General features: G+C 46.5%; 1 protein-coding gene across 15 annotated transcripts in view; it reads left to right on the top strand.

Moving 5' to 3' along the window:
* The window catches only part of LOC106565841 (membrane-associated guanylate kinase, WW and PDZ domain-containing protein 1), a 182,401-nt gene that overhangs the window by 128,013 nt on the left and 27,549 nt on the right, over window positions 1-26,839 (top strand). For 9 of the 15 annotated variants that reach the window (XM_082959327.1, XM_082959320.1, XM_082959321.1 and 6 more), the window contains 12 exons: window positions 1,439-1,558; window positions 2,214-2,420; window positions 2,942-2,983; window positions 4,141-4,351; window positions 4,639-4,721; window positions 6,320-6,355; window positions 9,851-9,908; window positions 10,811-10,914; window positions 11,769-11,888; window positions 12,423-12,608; window positions 12,905-13,537; window positions 25,811-25,842. In XM_082959327.1, the coding sequence (XP_082815453.1) occupies window positions 1,439-1,558; window positions 2,214-2,420; window positions 2,942-2,983; window positions 4,141-4,351; window positions 4,639-4,721; window positions 6,320-6,355; window positions 9,851-9,908; window positions 10,811-10,914; window positions 11,769-11,888; window positions 12,423-12,608; window positions 12,905-13,537; window positions 25,811-25,842 (1,832 nt within the window). The remainder of the gene's footprint in view (window positions 1-1,438; window positions 1,559-2,213; window positions 2,421-2,941; window positions 2,984-4,140; window positions 4,352-4,638; window positions 4,722-6,319; window positions 6,356-9,850; window positions 9,909-10,810; window positions 10,915-11,768; window positions 11,889-12,422; window positions 12,609-12,904; window positions 13,538-25,810; window positions 25,843-26,839) is intronic. The other 6 variants (XM_082959325.1, XM_082959332.1, XM_082959324.1 and 3 more) reach the window with 4 other exon arrangements.

Genomic DNA, 26,839 nt, shown 5'->3' with positions numbered 1-26,839 from the left:
GGGGAAATGGGGGAGGCTTAGGCAAGTTGCTGTGGGGGGTGCAGAGCTGTTGACTGGGGTAGGGGTAGCCAGGTGGAAAGCATGGCCAGCCGTAGAGAGATGCTTATTGAAATTCTCGATTATCGTAGATTTATCGGTGGTGACAGAGTTTCCTAGCCTCAGTTCAGTGGGCAGCTGGGAGGAGGTGCTCTTATTCTTCATGTACTTTACAGTGTCCTAGAACTTTTTGGAGTTTGTGCTACAGGATGCAAATTTCTGTTTGAAAAAGCTAGTCTTTGCTTTCCTATTTGCCTGTGTATATTCGTTCCTAACTTCCCTGAAAAGTTGCATATCGCGGGGGCTATTCGATGCTAAACGCCACAGGATGTTTTTGTGCTGGTCAAGGGCAGTCAGGTTTGGAGTGAACCAAGGGCTAAATCTGTTCTTAGTTCTACATTTTTTGAATGGGGCATGCTTATTTAAGATGGTGAGGAAAGCACTTTTAAAGAATAACCAGGCATCCTCTACTGACGGAATGAAGTCAATTTCATTCCAGGATACCCGGGCCAGGCCGATTTAGAAAGGCCTTCTCGCTGATGTGTTATAGGGAGCATTTGACAGTGATGAGGGGTGGTCGTATGACCGCGGACCCATTATGGATGCAGGCAATGAGGCTGTGATCACTGAGATCCTGGTTGAAGACAGCAGAGGAGTATTTGGAGGGCAGGTTGGTCAGGATGATATCTATGAGGGTGCCCGTGTTTACGGATTTGGGGTTGTACCTGGTAGGTTCCATGATCATTTGTGAGATTGAGGGCATCGAGCTTAGATTGTCGGACGGCCTTGGTGTTAAGCATATCCCAGTTTGGGTTGCCAACAGTACAAACTCTGAAGATAAATGGGGACGATTAATTCACATATGGTGTCCAGGGCACAGCTGGGGGCTGAGGGGGGTCTATAACAAGCGGCAACAGTGAGAGACTTATTTCTGGAAAGGTTGATTTTTAAAGTAGAAGCTCTTGCTGTTTGGGCACAGACCTGGATAGCACGACAGAACTCTGCAGGCTGTCTCTGCAGTAGATTGCAACTCCACCCCGTTTGGCAGTTCTATCTTGGTGGAAAATGTTGTAGTTGGGGATGGAAATTTCAGAATTTTTGGTGGCCTTCCTAAACCAGGATTCAGAGATATGATGGAAACATTTCTCTGATGGAAAAATTGACATATCATTTTTATTTCGGATTTTTGAATATTCGTATGAAAATCTATTGTCAATTGGATGAAAACCTAACTACTAACTATTTAAACATGCTTTATATTGGAGCATATATCTGAGTTAATCTCACTCCAATTTTAGCCACATTTCCTGTGTGGAAGGCTACATCAATATTGGCCATACCATCACCTAACATTGTCTTATCTTCTTGGTTGACTGGTTCCACTCTCTTATTGGCTCCTCAGGTACAACCCGCCCCCCACGTGACGGCGAGGTCCCTGGAATAGATTACAACTTCCTGCCTGTGGAGGACTTTCTGGCTTTGGAGCAGAGCGGGACCCTTCTGGAAGTAGGAGCATATGAAGGTAACTATCTGCAGCAGGTCATCAGTTGAATCCTGGACCAGTTGTTTACTTTGGTATTTACTGTATGTGGGTGTAGTGTGCTGTATATCTCTGGAGGTGAGTGTACTAGGAGTTTTTTAATTAAACAGGCTTCTGCATTTAGTACAGTCAAGACTACAAGGGATTCACACCCTGTGTGTATAATCCCATTCCCAAAGGATAAAGTCATCATTACCCTGGCATTATGTTTGGTGTGAAAGGGGTCGAAGACGTGAGAGAAGGGGAAGGTGTCTGCAATTGTCCGCAAGCAACTTTCAGTGTTGTGTATATTTTAAATAGAGAAGAATCGCAATCAACACCTGTGGAGCATTACACATGTCATGCATAAATACCATTCATTCACATGCACATTTAATGAAGTGGCTGTTCTGTCACTGTAGCTTGGTCAGTGGGCCTAGACAATGCTCCACTCTCCCAGAGGAAACAAACAGCCTCCTCACTTCCTCAAATAGAATGAACTAGACTACAAATCCCAAAAGAAACTCTGTGGTCATGCCTTCTTAGTCCCCTCATCTACATACAAAGACTCTGTGATTATACCCCCCTCTTCTCCCGCCTTCCCCTTTATCCCCTCCCTTCTTTTTTCTAAACATGCTAATGTCCTCCTGTTGCCTAGGTAACTATTATGGAACACCCAAGCCGCCAAGGCAGCCCCCTAGTGGGAAAGTGATTACCAGAGATGCTTTGCAAGACAGCCTCCCGGGCTCCCAGCACTCCACTCCCCGACGCACCAAGTCCTACAATGAGATGCAAAATGCTGGAATAGTGCCTGTAGACCTGGAGGAGGACGAGGAACTCCCGGAGATGAACAGTAGTTTAACAGGTAAGAGAGAGAGGCGGGAGAGGGAAAGACTTAGAGAGTGGGTGAGGAAAAAGGAGAGTAGGAGGAAGACAGGGGGTGGGGGAGGGAGGGAGAGACTGCTGGGCTATGAGAAAGAGTGCAGGATACAAGTGGTCCTTTGTGTGGTGAGTGGTTAGTTGGTTGTTCAGTCTACATCCGCCACTCTATCTGAGAGTAGAACATTTTGTGCCACCTGGCTGCGATAGCAGGAAGCAGAATGTGTACCTTTCATGTTTGAAACCAGTATGGTGATTTTCTGTCTGTTTCTGTCTGAATTAAGTTGTTAATGGTCACTAATACAACATGATTTGACATGTGCTGTTTGAGAGAATGAATATGTATCCGCTCAATGTACTTGTGAACAGGAGCATGATCATTTTCTTACTTGTAGAAGTGTTTTTGTTCTTTGTGTGTGTGTGTGTGTGTGTGTGTGTGTGTGTGTTCTTGATATCAGTTTTCATCTAACATCTCACTGTTTTCTCTTGTTTTTGTATTTGTAATAGATAATAAATATTTTTCTAGAAATACTAGGCTCGTGAACACAGGTTGGTCTACATGTATGAGCCACGGATTGCTGTTTTTTACATGTTGTGATTGCTGTTTTTTACATGTTGTGATTGCTGTTTTTTACATGTTGTGATTGCTGTTTTTTACATGTTGTGATTGCTGTTTTTTACATGTTGTGATTGCTGTTTTTTACATGTTGTGATTGCTGTTTTTTTACATGTTGTGATTGCTGTTTTTTTACATGTTGTGATTGCTGTTTTTTACATGTTGTGATTGCTGTTTTTTACATGTTGTGATTGCTGTTTTTTACATGTTGTGATTGCTGTTTGGTGACTGTTGTGTTTGGTAATGTTCCATATTTTTCATATGAGAGTATTATGCGAGTACTTCACTACGTTGTTAGTTTTGTAATTTTTTTCTCTTATGTATTGGAATATCAGTGCTTTAAAAAAAAATCTATTCCCCTCCACTCTCCTGGTGTAACCTACTGGTATTTTATTTGTAATTGGGTCATATTAACTGACCCTTACTCTTCAGCAATGTAGCATGACTCAGGTCTGAGCATATTTGTGGTGATGTGGGTTTGATTTCAGATTGGACCAAGAGTAGTTAATTTGTTACCAGTATTTGTAAAGGCAGCCTAGCCAGATGCCAGGGGTGTGAATAAGATTTGAGGACCTCAGAGAGAACAGGAAGGGTGGGGGGGGGGCACTAATCTAATCATCACTCTCCCCAAGAGGTCGGATCAGGGGCCTCGCTCAGTCAGCCACAACAGTAGTCAAGTGTTCGCCAAGTGTGTGTGTTTGTGAAAGGGAGAGATTCCTTTACCTCTAAACTACTAGACAGTATTTTAAATGTTTTATTATATAATTTTTTTTATTCCTTTATTTAACTAGGCTAGTCAGTTAAGAACAACTTCTTATTTTCAATGACGGCCTAGGAACTGTGGGTTAACTGCCTTGTCCAGGGGCAGAACGACAGATTTTTACCTTGTCAGCTCGAGGATTCGTTCTTGAAACCTTTCGGTTACAAGTCCAACGCTCTAACCACTAGGCTACCTGCCACCCCAGGTATCAGGCTGAGTTTGGACAGATATGAGGCCACCAAACTATAGTGTCATTGCCTCAGAATGTGTGTGTGCGTTGTGCATTTTGTTTACACATGTTTTCCTCTCCCCGCCACCCTCCCCCGACAGGAGACTCGAGTGAACCTGACGAACACCCCTACGCCCCGCGTGAGAACGCCCCGTCCTACGGTGTGAACAACACATTGTCATCCACCACGGAGGACTCTCAGCAGACACACATACACCTCAGCCATCCTCCCACAGAAGAGGACCCCCTGGGACCTCTAACTGACAACTGGGAGATGGCCTACACTGAGAACGGAGAGCTCTACTTTATAGAGTACGTACCCTATGTACATGTTACGCCCCATAACACACTATATAACATAGGCTACATGGCTCTATACCCAACATCCATAATAGTATTTCAATTACAATCTTCTCCAGAAAATATTGTGCCACTTTCTACCTTTGACACTTGCCTTTAACATTGAGTCTGATTACTTCACAGTGTGTATCATATTTAGCCATGGAAGTGAGGATGTTTTTCAGACAGTGAGTGTTTGATGTCTTCCCAGTCAGAACAATGTGTCTGTCTGTGACTCTGTCATGTGTGTCTATCTATAGCCACAACACAAAAACCACTTCCTGGATCGACCCACGCTGCCTGGACAAGCCTCCCAAACCTCTGGAAGAATGTGAAGATGATGGTACGTCCACCACAGGCTTTGTGTGTGTGTGAAATCGGATGCTTGTCTGTCAGATCTGTGATTCCATGAGTGGCCTGCAGATGGCACACTTGAGCCACCATAGTATGAAATGAGACAGAGTAATATTCTGATCTCTCGTGTACTGCCTGCCTGCGCTAACGTCTGAGCAAGACGCCCCAGCAGCCTGAAGGACTGACTGGGTTATTTGAATCATCTAGCATCAATAAAATATGTACCTTGAACTGTAGAGGAGCAAACACAAGCCCTCCCACCCACTCAAAACACTAGCACTTCATCTGCATCTCTCTCCTTCCTCCTCTCGTTCCTCCACTCCCTCCTCTCATTCCTCTCTCTCCCCTCCTCTCCTTCCTCCACTCCCTCCTCTCCTTCCTCCACTCCCTCCTCTCTCTCCCCTCTACTCCCTCCTCTCCTTCCTCCACTCCCTCCTCTCCTTCCTCCACTCCCTCCTCTCTCTCCCCTCCACTCCCTCCTCTCCTTCCTCCACTCCCTCCTCTCCTTCCTCCACTCCCTCCTCTCTCTCCCCTCCTCCTTCCTCTCTCTCCCCTCCCCTCCCCTCCTCTCCTCTCCCCACCTCTATATCTCCACCGCTATCTCCCCATCTCTATCTCCCCTCCTCTCTGTTCCCTCCTCTCTCTCCCTCCTGTCTTTCTCTCCCCTCCTCTCCCCCACCATGTGTCCTCTACATGTGTTCTGAGGTACTTGTGTTGATGAGATAGCTCCTATTAGTTCTGTCCTCTCAAGCCGCTGCATGAGGACACAGGATAGATGGAGAGATTATTCATATTTTCAAGCATATAGTGCATGAACTATGATTCATATTTAGTGGCAGCTGTTTTCACCCGCCCCAACCTAAAATGTTCAGTATTATAATGTCTGTTTCTCTGGTATGACACATTTATTTCACTTTAATGCACCTATTGATTTCTGGAGCTGATTTTTCGAGGGCTTTAGTAAATATGAAACAGTGTCACCCAATGGCAAAGTAGGAAGTGTGTTTAACGTTATGTTACAGACCGTGGCTTATATAAAAATATGACAGATATTGGCAAGATGCATGAAGTGATTTTAGTATAGATTTAGCTTGGGTTCACACCTTTTTATTTATTTGATTTTTATTTATCCTTTTATTTAACTAGGCAAGTCAGTTAAGAACAAATTCTTATTTACAATGATGGCCTACCCCGGCCAAACCCTAACCCGGACGACGCTGGGCCAATTGTGCGCCGCCCGATGGGACTCCCAATCACGGCCGGTTGTGATACAGCCTGGAATCTAACCAGTGTCTGTAGTGACACCTCTAGCACTGAGATGCAGTTCCTTAGACTGCTGCGCAACTCGGGAGAAAACCATTCCAGAGACCTTACAAACCATTCCAGACACATTATGTTTTTACAATGTATGGAGACAAATTTTGCTGCTCTCTTAGCTTGCTTGAGGCTTGGAATCAAAATCAATCTCTAACCCTCTGGTGCTCTTTCTCTTCCCTGCTCTCTCTCCTTTTCCCCCCTGTCTCTTCACCCCCCCCACACTTGGTCCTCCACTCTCTCTCCTGGTCTGCTGGCTTTCTCCTGGAGAAGAAGGGGTACACACAGAAGAGCTGGACAGTGAGCTAGGTAGGCCTCTTTCTTTTCTCCCCTCCCCCATGCTGTGTCCTCTGGGAAACCTGGCTACTGTATAACATGTTTCCTGTACTGCTTCAGTGACAACAATGTCACAATGTCACTTCTTACAGCTTATAACATCTCTCCCTTTCTGCCTAGAGGATGTAAACATTATAATCAAATGGTTAATAATATATTGTAATATATTGTCTGTGTGTGCTTGCGTGTGTGTGTGCGAGCTTGCGGGCTTGTGTCTGTTGAGTGGGCAGTTCTTGCAGGGTTAACCCACACGCCCGGCGAGCCAGCATGCCCTCTTAAAGAGAGAACCATTGACGAGAGGCACATTGACCTGATGATCATTTCCTAATGGGCCTCTCGTCAAATGGACCTCTCACTCTCAAGCCCATCATTCCATCCACTGGAGCTCATATTATAACTGGGCTAGCAAACTGGGGTAGCAAAGAGCACTTTACCCACCACTGTCTGCTGGTGCATCAGTCTCTGGAGCCAGATGGGGGCTTTTAACAGCCATGGCTCTGAGATGGGCTCAGAAAACTACTACCCACTATTCTATTAGGGGAATACTTGGGTGAATAGTCACAATCCTCCATTGTCATCGGTATTTGAGAATGTTTGTTATTTTCTATTAATCAGAGATTGATTTAGACCTGAGAAACCAGGAGTGTGCAATACCAGGTCAATCAGTGATATCAATTAATTGCTAGGGAGACATGAAAACACCCCTGGTTTAAGGTTAGGTCTGAGGTAAGTGAGGGTGAACTGATCCTAGACCAGTGTTTGGCCTCCTCCATGTTGTGAACAGCAGCCAAGGTAGGAGCAGCCATTGTTAATACCATAGCTCAGATTGGATGAACACAGTCAATACGTATTGATTATGAAAGGCAATTACACCAGTTGTGTATAGGACTGCAGACGTATGGCCCCTGTAGTGCAGCTCCTCGCTCAGGAGAAATCAAATAGTCAGGAAGACAGAATGAGATGCAAAATGTTTAATCGACAATTTGTCACCTTAGTCACCCTTGAGCTGGAGTGTGCGTGGGGGTCGTCGGGGGACCGTGGAGAGGGGGAGCTCTTTTTGAAGTGTCAGATTCATCCCACTATACCCACTCAGTATCAGCAAGGCCAGCAGTGATGGCTCTGGCACCCAGCAATAATAACACACAGGCAGGATCTCCTTTAGAAATACAGCCACTGGTGGGTGGGTGGATGGATGGGTGGGATCGGAGGATGGGTGAGAGCGGGAGGGAGGGATGTGTCTTGGGAGGAATGGATGGGTTGGGGTTGGGGGATGGGAGGAAGGGATGGGTTGGGTTGGGGGGATGGGAGGTAGGGATGGGTTGGGTTGGGGGGATGGGAGGAAGGGATGGGTTGGGTTGGGGGATGGGAGGAAGGGATGGGTTGGGTTGGGGGATGGGAGGAATGGATGGGTTGGGTTGGGGGGATGGGAGGTAGGGATGGGTTGGGTTGGGGGGATGGGAGGTAGGGATGGGATGGGAGGAAGGGATGGGATGGGAGGAAGGGATGGGTTGGGTTGGGGGGATGGGAGGAAGGGATGGGTTGGGTTGGGGGGATGGGAGGAAGGGATGGGTTGGGTTGGGGGGATGGGAGGAAGGGATGGGTTGGGTTGGGGGGATGGGAGGAAGGGATGGGTTGGGTTGGGGGATGGGAGGAAGGGATGGGATGGGAGGATGGGATGGGAGGAAGGGATGGGTTGGGTTGGGGGGATGGGAGGAAGGGATGGGTTGGGTTGGGGGGATGGGAGGAAGGGATGGGTTGGGTTGGGGGGGATGGGAGGAAGGGATGGGATGGGAGGAAGGGATGGGATGGGAGGAAGGGATGGGTTGGGTTGGGGGGATGGGAGGAAGGGATGGGTTGGGTTGGGGGATGGGAGGAATGGATGGGTTGGGTTGGGGGGATGGGAGGAAGGGATGGGATGGGAGGAAGGGATGGGTTGGGAGGAAGGGATGGGTTGGGTTGGGGGGATGGGAGGAAGGGATGGGTTGGGGGGGATGGGAGGAATGGATGGGTTGTGTTGGGGGGATTGGAGGAAGGGATGGGTTGGGTTGGGGGGATGGGAGGAAGGGATGGGTTGGGGGGATGGGTTGGGTTGGGGGGATGGGAGGAAGGGATGGGTTGGGGGGATGGGAGGAAGGGATGGGTTGGGGGGATGGGAGGAAGGGATGGGTTGGGTTAGGGGGATGGGTAGGATGGCTGTATGGCTGGGTGGGTGAATGAGGGGTTGGGTTTGTTCTCTGTTTTTCTTTTTGTTCTCAAATCTGAAAATCTATAAATAAAGTACATTAAAAAAAGAAATACAGACACTCTGGTGTGAAATACAGAGTGATTCTAATTTACAGTGAGTGATGTGCTGCTGGCTCAAAGTATAATGTTCCCCTTCAGAACATCTGACAATATTAAAGCCTTGTCCTTGTATTGTGGATGTTCCAACCATAACACAACCCCCTAATTCCTTGCCGTCACTCTCCCGGCTTAACACCTTGACTCCAAATCCTCTAAAGCTGGCGGAGGGAATGTGTACACCACTCGTCAGAATATAGGCTGAGGTAATAGGCTGAGGCTAATGAGATGCAGGACTGATACTGTACAGCGGAGGACTCAGTTATACACATCTGTTTGTAACCAATTACAGCACTCTGACATTTCCCTATAGCCATTGGTACAGTAGCTAGCTAACTCCATCTCTGCTGTTTTAATCACACTACTCTGTATGGAGAGATAATGAGTTGCTCTGCCGTACTGAGACATACTGAGACTGTATCAATGTAGCAGCCTTTACAGCAGCTTCACAGATGACTAATGCATGTCTCTATCTAATCAGTCCTGATTTATTTGGTCTCTTTTTATGGCATTGTGGTCAGGCCATTTATGGCATTCATTCTCAGCATCGATGTCATGGAAGATATACATGTGAGTGTCCCTGGTTACACCCAAAAATAAAAACATCCTCTTACGACCGCGGTGAATAAATACATGATCGAGTTCGTGAAGTTCTACAATGCCATGCGACAGACTGTGATAAAACAATCAAGGACAACATTGAATACCATTATATACACACCACGTCTACATCAACAACGTCGGTCAACATTGTACATCAGATTCCCTTACTGCCATGAACAATAAGAAAATATATCTTCACGTGATGTATTTAAACCACACATTTTTAAACCAAAATTGACATTTAGACCACCACACACACATACCGCCAGCTCCTCTTCTCCATCTGAGCGTCTGGTGTTGATCATGACCGGTCAAATCCCCCCGTAGTGTCTATCTGATGTGTTAAATGTCAGCCGTGTCCTGCCAGGAGCCAAGAGCCAGGTCCAGACAGCCTCTGGAGTGCTGTTCACTCCCCGGTGACTGACAGGCTGTGTGTGGTAGGAAAAGGTATTCAGTGACCTTCTGTCTTAACAATGACCATCTCTAACAACGTACCGTTTCCTCCTCTCTCTACCTCTCTTCCAGAGCTGCCAACAGGCTGGGAGAAAATAGATGACCCAGTCTATGGTGTTTACTATGTGGAGTAAGTGGTGACACACACACACATCTGTCGCATTTAAAATGGCCTCACTGTACTGTACATTTACAATGCATTTAACACTGAGCAGTGCCCCGGAACATTGCAAAACAACATCAAATGCAGGCTGTTTTGGGGATTATAGGCCATTTTGTTGCCGTCATGATGATTTAGACACAGGGTTTCTCATCTAGTGCGAGACCCTTGGAGCTGTGCATTAATAGCAATACATGCATATGTTTTGATGTTGTTCAAAGCAATACCTTAGAGGCAGATGCCCAGTTTTGTTGTCTGAGATTTTTCAATATACATTATTCCTATTGTTTCCTGTTTAATGCATAATTGCATAATGTTTCCATACTGTTTGAAGTGTAATTTCCTTACGGTGTACTGCTCCTTTAATTCCTTCTCGGGTTGTGGTATGAGGTGGTGGTGTTAACCTCCTGAAGCAGTGCTCCTCAGTGATTGTGTGATGCTGTTGATATTCAGGCCTTGTCGTCTCTGTCTCCTCTGATCCACCAGAGCATCGTCTGTACCAGACTTGTCTCCTCTGATCCACCAGAGCATTGTCTGTACCAGACTTGACTTCTGTGACTTAAGCCCTTGGCTCCTGGAGCATAGGCCACCAGAGACTTTGTCTATCTGTGTGTTGTGTTCACTCTTTCATCACTGCCTCTCTGTAACTCAATCTTTCTCTTTCTTTATCCCTTCTCCATCCCTTGCCTGATCCCATTGGCTTTCTTCTGTTCTTTTTTCTTTCTCTTTTTGGTCTCATTTCTTTCCTGTTATTATCCCCCTTGTTCTTACTTACTCTCTACTTTTCACTGACTCAATTATCTTTCTCTATCTCTTTCTCCCTTCCTGTCTCATTCTCTGCTTTTCCCTCCCTCTCTTACTCCCTCTCTCAGTCACATTAACAGGAAGACCCAGTATGAGAACCCTATACTGGAGGCTAAGCGGCTGAAGCAGCTCGAGCAACAGCAGCCACCAGAAGGTGAGCGCTACATCCAAGGTTCGTTTCCAGCCCTGCCGGGCGTCATTCTTTTCTTTCTTCATGTCTGTGATCGTGCCTGTCTGTCTCTTTGTCCTGCTGCTCTGCTCTGCTCTACTCTGCTTCTGGCGCTTTATGATTTGCTGTCGAGAAACCATAAAGGCATACCTATGATTTATTTTAATGGCCTTGAAGAGAGGTCTTTTTGGTTTAATTTGGCAATGTTTTAAGTGTCACTGATTCTCTCTCCGAAGGATTTGTGCTTATGTGAATAATTTTGGAAGTGTGCAGTTCTAGGTAAGTTTGGGTTTGACAATTAAACATTGAAGAGTGTTTTACAGCAATGTAAATGTATCCCTATATTTGAATTCTTTCTGGGTCTTGCTCTCCCAGTGAAAGGTTTTTCAGGACAAGTGGTTTAAGTCCGAGTGTGCCCTGTTTACCTCTCTCTATATTAGATGTACAATGTCACTCAGATTTTCCCTAGACATGCAGGTCACACCACTAGGGACCAGGCTATTGATCCCCTTTCTGCAGGCTCAGCTAAATACGCTTCTGACTTGATTACTTGCTGCCTTTTCCTCCTTTAAGCTCAATATCTCTTTACGCTCAATATCTGTGAAGACTTTTACTCTTTCATTGATTGAATCTTGATACTGAGAATATTAATGAAGACTTAAGCCTCTGATACATTACACAGTGAGGCTGTCATTTAGATCTGTCAGAGATTGGATTACGTGGTATTACTTTCATTGGCAGCCATTGTGGCTCATTGCAGTAGAGTAGTTTCCTAGCCACCCATTGTGGGGAACCATAAGGACTCGGTGTAACTGTACAGGCACCAGAGACAGGAAGTATGCCCTTTGCTGTTCCAGAATGGATAGAGGACGCCACCCTGGCTGGTGCCCCGCTAGCCAGCTATACTGCCAACCACCAGGAAACCTACAGGGATCCCCAGGCTGGACCCCCACTGCCACCCCTCATCGGGCCCAAACGTAAGTCCTGGCCAGGTTAATATCCTAGTTTTATGAGGGTATTGGTCCATTTCTCTCTGCAACATCGTGGATGTGTTTCCTGTTCCTCATCAATTTACTCCCTCAACCCCTATCTCCTCTCTCTCTATCTTTCTCTCTCTCTGCCTCTCACACTCTCTCTAACCCGTCCTCTCTCTCTGCCCCTCCCCCTCTCCCTCTCTACCCAAAAGTGTAGCTCTCCATAGGGGATAGCAGCCTCATAGACTGAGGCTGGGGCACAGTCTGGGGGATTTACCATAGGATTACCCCCATTCTCAGGCATAGACAGGCTGGTACCCCCTAGCTCTTTGAATCCCTCTTAGCCTAATTAATCTATCAATCATAATCAGTCTCTTTACGATTCATGGAGCTTGTCACACCAACATATCTCTCACAGAGCCCTCACTGATCCCGAGCCAAGACTGTGTAGGATAGCCCCTCCTTCTTTGGCTAGCACAGCACATGAGATCAATGTGTTCTTATGAAAGGTGTGTAAGGCTTGTGTGTGTTCCTCAGGAGGGAAGCCCTTCTTCACGCGGAACCCAGCAGAGCTAAAGGGAACCTTCATCAACACCAAACTGAGGAAGAGCCACCGGGGGTTCGGCTTCACCGTAGTCGGAGGCGATGAGCCTGATGAGTTCCTTCAGATCAAGAGTCTGGTTTTGGACGGGCCTGCTGCCCTCGACGGCAAGATGGAGACAGGTGGGCCGCCGCTCTATCGTTCCCTGTCATTATTAAGAGGTGTTCTCCAACTCCTTAAGAGCTACAGAGTGTGCCGGCTTTTGTTCCAACCCGCACTAAAACAATTGACTAATCAAGGTTGATTGATTGGTTTATTAGCTGAATCTGGTGCTCTCCAGAATCCGGATTGGTGACACTTTACTGGTGTAGGTTTTATAGTGTACTGTAGGTGTTCTACAGTTTGTGTTACTTCCAAGATTTTAGTTTTTGACATGGAGCTAATTATTCAACATTCATTTCTTCTTCTCTTCCCCCAGGTGACGTGATCGTGAGTGTCAATGACACGTGCGTGCTAGGCTACACCCATGCCCAGGTGGTGAAGGTCTTCCAGTCCATCCATATTGGCTCCATGGTCAACCTGGAGCTGTGCCGCGGCTACCCCCTTCCTTTTGACCCCGACGACCCCAACACCAGCATGGTGACCTCCGTGGCCATCGTGGACAAGGAGCCCATCATCGTCAATGGCCAGGATAGCTACGACTCCCCGTCCAGCCATGGCAGCCATACTGGAGGCCCCGTTAATGGCATGAGGGAGTCGAGACCACACAGCCCCTCCTCCGCCGAGGTGGCGTCCAACAGCTCGCACGGTTACCTCAGCGACTCTGTGACGCTGGCGTCATCCATAGCGACGCAGCCGGAGCTGATCACAGTGCACATGGAGAAGGGAGACAAAGGCTTTGGATTCACCATTGCAGACAGCCCTGCAGGGGGAGGACAGAGGGTCAAACAGATAGTGGACTACCCCCGCTGCAGGGGCCTGAAGGAGGGGGACATTATCGTGGAGGTGAACAAGAGGAATGTCCAGAGCATGAGCCACAACCAAGTGGTGGACCTGCTCAGCAAGTGCCCCAAAGGAAGTGAGGTCAGCATGCTGGTGCAGAGAGGCGGAGGTAAGACAGCCTCACAACATGCTGAGATTTGATAGGTGGAGGTAAGACATAGACCCACAACATGCTAAGATCTGATAGGTGGAGGTAAGACATAGACCCACGACATGCTGAGATCTGAGTTCTAATTGGCAAGCCTGCCTCTTACTCCCGCCTCTTCTCTCCATCACCATTGTCATGAATCCAGAAGTTGCTAAAACATGCAAAAAATTCACACACAAAAAATGGGTAGGGTTAAGGTTAGCCCTAAAACAAGGCCTGTGTTATTTTTATTATATATATTTTTTGCATTTAACCGTTGTTTAACTAGGCATGGAAAGTTGAGGGGGAGATGGGAATCTAGTTTATGTGGAAAACCTAGAGATACTAAAGAGCTAGATAGAAGGAACACAGGGAAGTTAGTGAGAGAATGGAGATAATATGAATACCGAAAGAATGTGAGAGATGGTTGCAGAGATTGTTAGTGGAAGAGACATTTGGAGAGTGAGAGAAAATCCAGAGCAGTAAAGAGAGAAAGCGTAGATCTTGTTCCAGGTCAGAAAGTCTCATAAATATGTAGCTGGGTTCCTCAGTTCCTCCTGTGGGTCTTTCTGTGTTACTGTCTCATTTCTGTCACACTGTCTCTCTCTTTCTCTCTCACTCTCTCGCTCTCTGTGCCTTTTTTATATCTGTGTCTCTCTCTCTTTCTCTCTGTCTTTCTCTCTTTATTTTTCTCTCTCTCTCTGACATACACTGTCTACACTATAGTCTGTGTCTGTTACTTTATAGGTATCACACAAAGTTGCGTTGAGATCCAATTGTGGTGTCAAAATTTCTTCCATCCTAGATGTGATGTATGTGTGTGTGCGCGTGCGTGTGTTCATTTTATTTAATTTTTATTTCACCTTTATTTAACCAGGTAAGCTAGTTGAAAACAAGTTCTCATTTACAACTGTGACCTGGCCAAGATAAAGCAAAGCAGTGCGACAAAAACAACAACACAGACTTACAGTCAATAACACAATAGAAAAATCTATGTACAGTGTGTGCAAATGTAGAAGATTAGGGAGGTAAGGCAATAAATAGGCCATAGTGGCAAAATAATTACAATTTAGCAATTAAACACTGGAGTGAGGTGCAAAGGAGCAAAAACATTATAATAACGATATGGGGATATGGTAGTTCGGTGTGCTTTGGGGATTACCAGTGAAATATACCTGCTGGAGCGCGTGCTACGTGTGAGTGTTGCTATGGTGATCAGTGAGCTGAGATAAGACAGGGCTTTACCCAGCAAAGACTTATAGATGACCTGGAGCCAGTGGGTTTGGCGACGACTATATAGCGAGGGCCAGCCAAAGAGACCATACAGGTTGCAGTGGTGGGTAGTATATGGGGCTTTGGTGACAGAACGGATGCCACTGTGATAGACTACATCCAGTTTGTTGAGTAGAGTGTTGGAGGCTATTTTGTAAATGACATCGCCAAAGTCAAAGATCGGTAGGATAGTCAGTTTTACGAGGGTATGTTTGGCATACCCTCGTATGGAAGCTGATTCTAGATAACATTTTAGAGTGAAGATGCTTTTTTTTTTACCCCCTTTTTCTCCCCAATTTTGTGGTATCCAATTGTTAGTAGTTACTGTCTTGTCTCATCGCTACAACTCCCGCATGGACTCGGGAGAGGCGAAGGTCGAGAGCCAAGCGTCCTCCGAAACAAAACCCGACCAAGCCGCACTGCTTCTTAACACAGTGCGCATCCAACCCGGAAGCTAGCCGCACCAATGTTTCAGAGGAATCACTGTACACCTAGCGACCTGGTCAGGGTGCACTGCGCCTGGCCCGCCACAGGAGTCGCTAGTGCGCGATGAGACAAACCCTCCCTAGCCCGGACGACGCTAGGCCAATTTTTCGCCGCCCCTTGGGCCTCCCGGTCGCGGCCGGCTGCAACAGAGCCTCGGCTCGAACCCAGAGTCTCTGGTGGCACAGCTAGCACTGCGATGCAGTGCCTTAGACCACTGCGCCACCCAGGAGGTCCAGGTTGAAGATGCTTAATGTGAGTCTGGAAGGAGAGTTTACAGTCTAACCAGACACCTAGGTATTTGTAGTTGTCCACATAAGTCAGAACCGTCCAGAGTAGTGATGCTAGTTGTTGAAGAGCATGCATTTAGTTTTACTAGCACTTAAAAGCAGTTAGAGGCCACGGAAGGAGTGTTGTATGGCATTGAAGCTCGTTTGGAGGTTTGTTAACACATGGTGTCCAAAGAAGGGCCAGATGAAGTCGGAAGTTTACATACACTTAGGTTGGAGTCATTGAAACTCGTTTTTCAACCACTCCACAAATTTCTTGTTAACAAGCTATAGTTTTGGCAAGTCAGTTAGGACATCTACTTTGTACATGACACAAGTAATTTTTCCAACAATTGTTTACAGACAGATTATTTCACTTATAATTCACTGCATCAAAATTCCAGTGGGTCAGAAGTTTACATACACTAAGTTGACTGTGCCTTTAAAAAGCTCGGAAAATTCCAGAAAATTATGTCTTGGCTTTAGAAGCTTCAGATAGGCTAATTGACATAATTTGAGTCAATTGGAGGTGTACCTGTGGATGTATTTCAAGGCCTACCTTCAAACTCAGTGCCTCTTTGCTTGACATCATGGAAAAATCAAAATAAATCAGCCAAGACCTCATAAAGAAATTGTAGACCTCCACAAGTCTGGTTCATCCTTGGGGGCAATTTCCAAATGCCTGAAGGTACCATGTTCATCTGTACAAACAATAGTACACAAGTATAAACACTATGGGACCACGCAGCCATCATACCGCTCAGGAATGTGTTCTGTCTCCTAGAGATGAACATACTTTAGTGCGACAAGTGCAAATCAATCCCAGAACAACAGAAAAGGACCTTGTGAAGATGCTGGAGGAAACAGGTACAAAAGTATCTATATCCACAGTAAAACGAGTCCTATATCGACATAACCTGAAAGACTGCTCAGCAAGGAAGAAGCCACTGCTACAAAACCGTCATAAAAAAGCCAGATTACGGTTTGCAATTGCACATGGGGACAAAGATTGACTTTTTGGAGAAATGTCCTCTGGTCTGATGAAACACAAATAGAACTCTTTGGCCATAATGACCATCGTTATGTTTGGAGGAAAAAGGGGGAGGCTTGCAAGCCAAAGAACACCATCCCAACCGTGAAGCATGGGGGTGGCAGCATCATGTTGTGGGGGTGCTTTGCTGCAGGAGGGACTGGTGCACTTCACAAAATAAATGGCATCATGAGGCAGGAAAATTATGTGGATATATTGAAGCAACATCTCAAGACATCAGTCAGGAAGTTAAAGCTTGGTCGCAAATGGGCCTTCCAAATGGACAATGACCCCAAGCATACTTCCAAAGTTGTGGCAAAATGGCTTAAGGACAACAAAGTCAAGGTATTGGAGTGGCCATCACAAAGCCCTGACCTCAATCCTATAGAAAATGTGTGGGCAGAACTGAAAAAGCGTGTGCGAGCAAGGAGGCCTACAAACCTGACTCAGTTACTCCAGCTCTGTCAGGACGAATGGGCCAACATTTACCCAATTTATTGTGGGAAGCTTGTGGAAGGCTACCTGAAACGTTTGACCTAAGTTAAACAATTTAAAGGCAATGCTACCAAATACTAATTGAGTGTATGTAAACTTCTGACCCACTGGGAATGTGATGAAAGAAATAAAAGCTCAAATAAATCATTCTCTCGACTATTATTCTGACATTTCACGTTCTTAAAATAAAGTGGTGATCCTAACTGACCTAAGACAGGGAATTTTAACAAAGATTAAATGTCAGGAGTTTTGAAAAACTGAGTTTAAATGAATTTGGCTCAGGTGTATGTAAACTTTCGACTTCAACTGTGTACAGAATGTTGTAGTCTGCGAAGAGGTGGATCAGAGAATCACCAGCGGCGAGAGCGACATCATTGATATATACAGAGAAAAGAGTCATCCCGAGAATTGAACCCTGTGGCACCCACATAGTTCATGCATGCATGCGTGGATGAGACTGTCTGTGTGTCAGTTAAACGTTCTAATGAGAACTTAGGGCCGGGCTTTTGACACAGATTGTATGATTAGAAAAACTGTCTCACAAAGATCTGAATAGAAGATGCAGTGCATGAGGGGGATGATTGAACTTTGGTCTCTCACTCCAATCTCCAGGCAGTACCCACTACCAAGAAACCCACCTTCACAAAGAGCCCTGACTCACACTGAGAGAGACATGTAATTGGAGTATTTCCACAGCTGAATTTGTGGAACTGAAAGACCTGAACATCAGCCGTGTAAAGCTAAGTGTTCAGAAACGGAACAGGACATTGGCTGAGCATTCTGCTCTCACAAACTGCTCCCCTCTTCCTATGTTGCTTTAATAATGACCACCATTATACAGCGCTACAGCCCTAATGCTCTGCTTTTTATGGATGGTTAATAAAACAAAATGTTTGTTCATTTAACCGGGGCTCCCTGAACCAGAAAGCGGAGAGCAGCGCGGGTGGGACGTTTAGAGAGGATCATTCCTCACTGTGTGATGGATGGAAGACTGATATTATTAAGGCACATTTTACTGCTGTTGTCAGTTTCTTTAACAAAGAGCAGTGTGCCACTACTCTGGAAAGGAGAGGACTGCTCAGCAGAGGATTGCTTCGAAACATGTGGTGAACCTATATGATTGTCATGTATGTGTAGTACAAATATGACATTTTCATTATCTATGGCTATATGACATGTCATAGAGCACTGCTCTCTCAGTGATCCTGGCTCTCCAGACAGACCCCTCATTCTGAGATCTGCTCCGGGGTTGTGTTTGTGTGTGTGTGGATCAGACAGCTTAGACATCGGCTGCCCCTTCCGCAGAAAGCAGGATCGAGCAGGTCTGTCTTAATTACTCTGCTCTGTGCTCCTCTGCTCACTATGTCTGTCTGTCTGTGTGCGTGAGACTGTCACCAGTCCAGGCCAAACATCCAATTACAACCTTTTGCCAGAGGGAACCTCTAATTGGCAGAAATCTGGCCCCTTCTCATTTCCCACCACACCCCCTGCCAATGTGTACATATCCCTGCCCACACGTACAGTATACGGTCCAATCCCGGGGATCTCAGGACATTAAGACCTGTGCAAGCAACACTGCTCACCTCCTCTCCCATCTCTGGGAGTGAGTCCCTCAACACTGCAGGTTAGCTCACTGGCTCCGCAACACAACACTAGATTCTCACTGGATTCTTCTTTTGTCTTCTTGAGGCCAGGCAATGTGATTTCTAGCTTTCATCAAAGTAGCCATTATGATGTCAATCCCTCCATTAGTCTAATGTGCTCATTTCTCTCACCTATCTTTTGAGACATTCTGATTTGCTGACATAATTCATTCTAGCCCCAAAAGACTAACGCTTCCCGGTAATTTACTTGAAGCTAGTCTGTGAATGGGTGTACCAGTCAGTAGTCTGCAGGGATGGGAGAGGTGGTGCAGACAGCATCTGTTGTATTAATTTGCAGGCCATGCAGAGCCACTGTGGGGAGAATAGCTGAGAGCTAGGCTAGCTCTAGCCCTCTATAGCCTCACTCATTATTCGCCCAGATAATTTAACCTATTGATGTCGACTTGTCAGAGTCCCATTCCGGTGCTTTAAAGGCATTCATTCACCTGTTTGTTAGGCTGGGAATATTGGACAATACACCACCACAGGCAAGCTGCTGCTGTTGTTATGGCTTAGCATCTCAACTACCACAGAGGTGGAGAAAACAGATGAGAGGAAAGAGAGGGGAGAAAGGATGTAGGGATGTCAGAGGATCAGAGGAGGAGAAAACAGATGAGAGGAAAGAGAGGGGATAAAGGATGTAGGGATGTCAGAGGATCAGAGGAGGAGAAAACAGATGAGAGGAAAGGGAGGGGATAAAGGATGTAGGGATGTCAGAGGATCAGAGGAGGAGAAAACAGATGAGAGGAAAGAGAGGGGATAAAGGATGTAGGGATGTCAGAGGATCAGAGGAGGAGAAAACAGATGAGAGGAAAGAGAGGGGATAAAGGATGTAGGGATGTCAGAGGATCAGAGGAGGAGAAAACAGATGGGGATAAAGGATGTAGGGATGTCAGAGGATCAGAGGGGGAGGACGGACTGGGTCAGAGACTGACATGACCAGCAGGGATTAAGACTACGTACAGCAGATGTGTGCCAGTCTGATAATATCCAGGTTTTTTTCTGCATAAAAAGTCTTGGGTGGGCTGCCTAAGTGTTTATTTTGTCAAAATGAATATGAAATAGTTTCAGTATAAACTTAAACAACTAAAACCAGATATAAAGTGCACAACATATACAAAAGTATGTGGTTATGTGGACACCCCTTCAAATCAGTGGATTCAGCTATTTCAGCCCCACCCGTTGCTGTAAGGTGTATAACATTGAGCACACAGCCATGCAATATTCATAGATAAACATTGGCAGTAGAATGGCCTTACTGAAGAGATCAGTGACTTTCAACGTGGCACCGTTATAGGATGGTACCTTTCCAACAAGTCAGTTTGTCAAATTTCTGCCCTGCTAGAGCTGCCCCAGTCAACTGTCAGTGCTGTTATTGTGAAGTGGAAAGGTCTAGGAGCAACAACGGCTCAGCCGCAAAGTGGTAGGCCACACAAGCTCACAGAACAGGTCCGCCAGGTGCTGAAGTGCGCAGCGTGTAAAAATAATCTGTCCTCGGCTGCAACACTCACTACTGAGTTCCAAACTGCCTCTGGAAGCAACGTAAGCACAGGAACTGTTCATCGGGAGCTTCATGAAATGGGTTTCCATGGCAGAGCGGCCGCACACAAGCCTAAGCTTACCATGCGCAATGCCAAGCGTCGGCTGGAGTGGTGTAAAGCTCGCCACCATTTTACTCTAGAGCAGTGGAAATGCGTTCTCTGGTGTGATGAATAACGCTTCACCATTCCGATGCCAGGAGAACGCTACCTCCCCCAATGCTTAGTGCCAACTGTAAAGTTTAGTGGAGGAGAAATAATGGTCTGAGGCTGTTTTTCATGGTTTGGGCTAGGCCCCTTAGTTCCAGTGAAGGGAAATCTTAATGCTTCAGCATACAATGGCATTCTAGACCATTCTGTGCTTCCAACTTTGTGGCAACAGTAGGGGGAGGGCCCTTTCCTGTTTTAGCATGACAATGTCCCCGTGCGCAAAGCAAGGTCCATACAGAAATGTTTGTCGAGATCGGTATGGAAGAACTTGACTGGCCTGCACAGAGCCCTGACCTCAACCCCATCGAACACCCTTGGGATGAATTAGAACGCTGACTGCGAGACAGGCCTAATTGCCCAACATCAGTGCCCGACCTCACTAGTGCTCTTTTGCTGAATGGAATCAAGTTCCCACGGCAATGTTCCAACAACTAGTGAAGGCTGTTATAGCAGCAAACGGAGGACCAACTTCTCATTAATGCCCATGATCTTCTTGTTTTTAGCTGAAAGGTGTGGAAACTGGTGTGGTTGTCAGCCGAAATAGGCCATCCATGACAAGGATCGAGGAGTTGTGCGTTCCAAGATTCCTTTCTGCACATCACTGTTGTACTGCGCCGATATCTGTCTGTTTGTGTTCTGCCTGTTAGCTTGCATGATTCTTGTCATTCTCATTCCACCTCTTGTCAACGAGCTGTTTTCGTCCACAGGACTGCCGCTGACTGGACGTTGTTGTTTATCGCACCATTCTTGGTAAACCCTAGACACTGTCGTGTGTGAAAAGCCCAGGATGGCGGCTGTTTCTGAGATACTGGATCCGGCGCACCTGGCACCGACGATCACCAACTTTAAAGTCGCTTAGGTCACTTGTTTTGCCCATTGTAACGCACAATCAAACAGTAACTGAATGTCATGATGCCTGTCTGCCTGCTTTATATAGCAAGCCACGGCCATGTGACTCGCTGTCTGTAGGAGCCATCCATTTTGGTGAATGTGGTGGTGTACCTAATACACTTGGCCGGTGAGTGTATATTTTGAAATATGATCGTCTTTGAGAACTAAAAATCACCAAAATAAAAACTAGACAGTCAGGGAGAATCTAAAATTCCGAAGGGGATGCGTATTTTTGTCATGGTGTGGACCCCATTGATTTTGTTATAATGTTTGAGTCACTCAGATGGCCTTAGGACATGGCAAAATGTGTAGAATTACAGGATATTTTTTGTCTACCTCATGGCAAAATTGCAGGAAATTAGCTTTAAATCAGCAATATTTTGTCTCTGTGTCCCAGAGTAAAATCATCAGTTGGTGACTGAGCCATTGGCCACACCCACTGTCACGCCCACCTAAGCAGCATTGTGATCCAGAAAAAAAACCTGATTACCATGTTGCAGCAGTGTGTAGGAGAGAAATGCCTAGATGTGAGAAGTGTGCAGGAAGGCATGAGATGAAGGAATGTGTGGTATCGGTGGAACAAGTTATGTGTGTTAGATGTGGGGGTTCCCATGGGCCTGGAGATCGGAGGTGTCCGGTGAGAGAAAGGCAGATTGAGGTCGCCAGGGTTAGAGTTGTACAGAAAGTGTAGCAGTGAAGAGAATGGTAGAGGATGATGGGTACAGGGTGAGGGATCCTGAGAGGATTCCTGTGAGTAGGCGGAGATCAAGAGAGAGTGATGGGAAGAATATGTGCTTCAGTAAGGTGGGCTTTTCAGCATTTATAGCCATGGTTGTCAGTTGTACTGCAGAAATGGTTTGAAAATTGTGGTGGCAGCGGCAGAGACGTACTTGGGATTGCGAGGATTTACTGCAGAACAGCTGGCAGGGGGTGTTGAAGTGGCAGTGTTCTGTCCTCTCAGACCGAGTAGGACTAGATAGGGTTGAATAGGGGGGGTGGTGGGTTTTGTAGAGAGGGCTAATAGTTGGCAGGGCAATTTTCCTTTTCCCCAATGTTGTATTACCGTATCAAAGAATTGAATGTACTGTAGGTAGGACGTTAATGGCCTCACACACCAGTACAGTAGGTGGCGGTGTATGCACCGAAAACTTTTGGCGATCCGGTTGGCGATTCGCCAACCAAATCCCAGAGAAGAAGAAGAACCCTGATTACCCAAATATCCACTACTACGCTGTTGCTTCATGCTAGTGGGCTGAAGCAAAATGACCTATGTAGTCCACACCTGCAGGTCTGCAGATGCTGTTTTTACTTTGTCTCTGTTTGTGGGATGTTTTGTGTCTCATTAAGAGGGTTCGAAGGTCTATAAGCCAATGTCTGACAAGGCTAATATTCTAGCCAATACTCTTTCCTCTGTGTCTTCTCCCTGCGCCGTGGAGAGTTGACGGACTGTTCCTCTCCGACAGAGCAGAGTGTAAGATGGTTGTTTCTTCTCAGCATTGGGCCGTTGTAGAAGAGCAGCCAGAGTGCTGCTAGGAAGGAGACATCTCTTATCTCCACCCTGCTGTAGATGTTCTGCTGCTTAGAGTGGAACGCAGGCTTTGTAAACGCTGCTCCTGTCACAGTAACACAGATCAGTGTCTTCTGACAAGACACAAACACACCCAACCTGAGATGAATGGCAACGATGGGGTCACACAGACAAAAGGAATTGATTTAATGTAAGGGCTGGATGCAGCACCTTTTTGCACGCTTTGCATAAAAATTTGCTGACTTCACGTTTGGCGCTGATAACGTACAGCATTGCAGAGAAATTCTACAGAAATGCAATGATCAAGGAATAGCATGCCAGCAGCTTGGCAACGCATTGCGCTTTTGGGCGCCTGGCTTTGTTTGTGGGCGAGTCAGAGATACTGGCATAATAAGGACAAGGTGAGTCCCCCCTCCTTCTCCCCCTCCTCCCTGTCTCTTCACACCCTCATGCCTGAAGGGGGAGTCGTAAATCTCAGCCATCTTGCCTTCCTTTGTTTCCATGACAATACTGTGCAGCACTGTGCAGTGGGGCTCCTCTACCGGTGGGTGGTGTGTGTGTGTGTGTGTGTGTGTGTGGGGGGGGGGGGGGGATGGGTAGGGAGTGGGTCACCCCTCATCCTATTCTCTCTAAATGCCAGGAGGGACATGACTGACAAAAGGACAAAATTGTCATTTCTGCTCAGCATCGTAAGCTACTGCATAAGCCTCTGACAGACAAAACATGGAAACATTGTATTACTGCAGCACAGGATGCTTTTTCTTTGCTCTGGGTGTGTGATTAAACACCACCTTGCTGACATCTGCACCTTTTCCTGGTCACCTTTGCCATGTCACAAGACTGGGGTTGCACCTATGTCACTTTCAATCCCATCTCCTATACATTGGTGCTGCTGAGTAAATAAATCCCTGCATTGGTCATTGCAGTCAGGTCTATGACAGCCTATTTGTACATGAATGACATGTGGCTCCGTCTCCACTGTACATAATGGAACAGCCTGGGCTGGCCTTCCGAGGCAACCGTTGCCAAGAGACCGTCTGTCAGTCCCCTGTGCGCCTGTTGCTGTCGATGTGCTGACGGATGGGCTGGGCTGTCGGAATCCATCCCTCTGAGCTCAGATGGAGGAGGGGGGCATGGACGTGGGTCCAGTGTACCCCACCACCCTCTGGACATAATTATCTCCTCAGTGATGGTCTCTGTTTAGTAGCTGCTGTGGCCAGCGTCCTCTGACTGAACTGAGCAGCCTCTATCTGTGGGGGTATAAACATAGTGACCACTACAACCTTCATGAGGTCTGAGGGCTTCAACTGAAGTGGCATTAGGCTGTTTTCAGATGATCATTAACCTAAATCCTTATGATAAACAGTGTTTCCTCTCTCCTGCTCAGTCCATCAGTGTGAGAACCAGCCATGCGTGTCCCCCTGTGTGTATTTAAGAGGATGGATAGGGATTATGCTGTACGCTGCATCGATAAGACTCCCTTAACCTGTCTCTGTCTGACTCCTGGGTTCATGGATTGGAGTCGGGGGTGGCTGTGATACGCTGGCAGAAGAGGGGTATAGGGGAGGGGAGCAGGTAAGGGATAAGAGAAGAGCGGGATTTGTTTATATGATTAGTGATGGGAGAGGAGATATCGGGGAACATGCTGTAGAGGTGGCTGGACTGTGGACCACATTTCAGTGGCTGTTGAATGCAAATGTTGAGGGGATAAGAGCCATAAGGAACTGCCTACTCCACCCCAATCTCCCAGATATCCTTAAAGGATTGACACACAATACTGTCAGGATCAGAGTTACATGCTCCCTCCAATCCATTCCTGGCTCTTACTCACTGAAAACATGTTATTTTATTCACTGTCATCTTTATTCTGCTGAATACTATTATGTACATGTACACACACACACACCCTGTTGCTGTGACATTGTGCAGCTATTTTTCACCCTGTGCAGAAGGGGGATCCGAGGATCTAGGCTTGTTTCCATTTTAGTCTCCCATTACTCTCTGTTTGTGTTCATGTTGATATTGGTATTCCTGATTGTATTCCTGCCAGTGTGGGTGTCTATTAATATATGAGCATATCATTTATGCTGGCCCTGCCTGTCAGAGCCTGACCCGGATTGATGAGAGAGGAATGGAAAGAGCGGAGTGTGTGCGCATGCGTGTGTTTGTGTGTGTGCACGCATGTTTACTAGCGTGTGGGTGGAGGGGAGAGAAGGGGAGGGATGGTGAGGGGGGAATCAAGATCGCGGGAAGTAGTGATGCACAGCAGAGAGGGAGAGGGAGAGAGCTGTGTGACTGTAACTAGATGCTGGAGCCTTCATCAGCAGAGCAGCGTACTGAACGGACTCAGGAAGATGGTCTCAGTAAGAGGGGAACTGACGGTTGCCTATAATTTAATGTTCAGTATCTTGGACTCCTTCTCCGTGGGTATGACAGTGGAGTTAGCTCAGAGCTGCCTCTCTCACTCTCTTTCTACTCCTTTGTCTGTCTCTCTCTCTCTCACACGCACACATAAACACACACTCTTTCGTTCTCTCTGACAGTGGGTTAGGCAGGTTCTAGTGAGCGGAGCGCTTGGTTAGCCCTTGGGGTTGTCCCCTCTTCCGCTGCAGCAGTCAGCTGCTTGCTAATGCAGATAGATCGCGCTGCCCCTTTTAACACAGCGGGTGGATGTGAGGGAGCGAGGCAGAGAAAGAGAGGGAGAAGATAACTTGTGCGTAGACGAGCGGGCTTGCGCTGCTGCACCAATGGAGTCCCTGTTTGGAGTTCCCCATCTTATCAACTCAGTTTTTTTCTTATTTTTAACCTGTGGGGAAGGTGAAATATTTTTGTGTCGTTAATCATTTTTTCTCTTTCACTTTTCTCTCTCCATCTCCAACTGGATATTACTTCCCAGGGGTGGCACCTGCAAAGAAGAGTCCAAGGCTGGTGAGTACCGACATCATCTATACCTCCTCCATCCACCCATCCCTTCCATTCTCCTCCATCCGTCCCTCTCGCCACTCTCCTGTGTGGAGTGCTAATGTTGGCTGGTGTGGCGCGGTGGAGGGATTTTCTCTGTCAGGACTCTCACTGTGTTTTGGTCCTGATGGGAGCTTTGATGCTTCGTAATGTTGATCCATTGGTAGGCAGAGCAAGGCTGCTCCTGGATTTGTTTTCATTCTCTACACCATGTTCTCGTGTTCTCTTGGCTTAATGCATTCTAGGGAAATAGACTAGTGCATTAGGCCAGCCTTGGAGCAGGGTGATTCTTGTAGACATTTTAGACCTGCCTAATTGACACAAATTAAATAGAAATATTGTTTAATCTTTGGCCTACCATGATTGGAGAAATGTTCCAAGCTTGTGAAGGGTTGATGTTTGAGAACGGCCCAGCTCTTCTTAGTATTTCTGTGCCCCATGTAGAGACCACTGTCAGTCTGTGTTACTCTCTGCATGTATCTCTTGGGAGGAAGCTTCCTGTGTGCTCGCTCTGTGTTGTATGGTAGAGCAATGGGTGCTGCATGATGTATTCTTCCTTCATTGAAACACCCTCCTCACTGCTATGTGCTCTGAATGTCTCCTCATGCATCGGGCAATAGGGCTTGCCATTAAAATATTCAGCTCTGTGTTGAACAAAAGGAATAAACTATGTACTTTGTCAGCCAAGCTCAGTTTTTTTTCTGTTAGGAGTGTGACTTTATTTCTCTATGTGAAACTACAGTGAATTTTTCGCTTTCTCAGAAATACATCTCATGAACAAATCTGCTTGATTATGCTTTCGGTATTGTTAGAGAATGTGTTGGCCTTGATTAAAGATGTGGTATTTTGTCTCACTTCGTAATATGTTGTTAATGATTTCCCTTTCTCTTCACCACTCTTTCCTACTCCTTCTATCCCTCTCCTTCTTACTCAATATCTCTCTTTCTGACCATCCTTCTTTTCC

This window comes from Salmo salar, chromosome 12 (genome assembly GCF_965601325.2).
Source record: "Salmo salar chromosome 12, fSalSal1, whole genome shotgun sequence".
NCBI classification, from domain to species: domain Eukaryota; kingdom Metazoa; phylum Chordata; class Actinopteri; order Salmoniformes; family Salmonidae; genus Salmo; species Salmo salar.
This window is presented reverse-complemented; position numbering and strand designations above follow the sequence as displayed.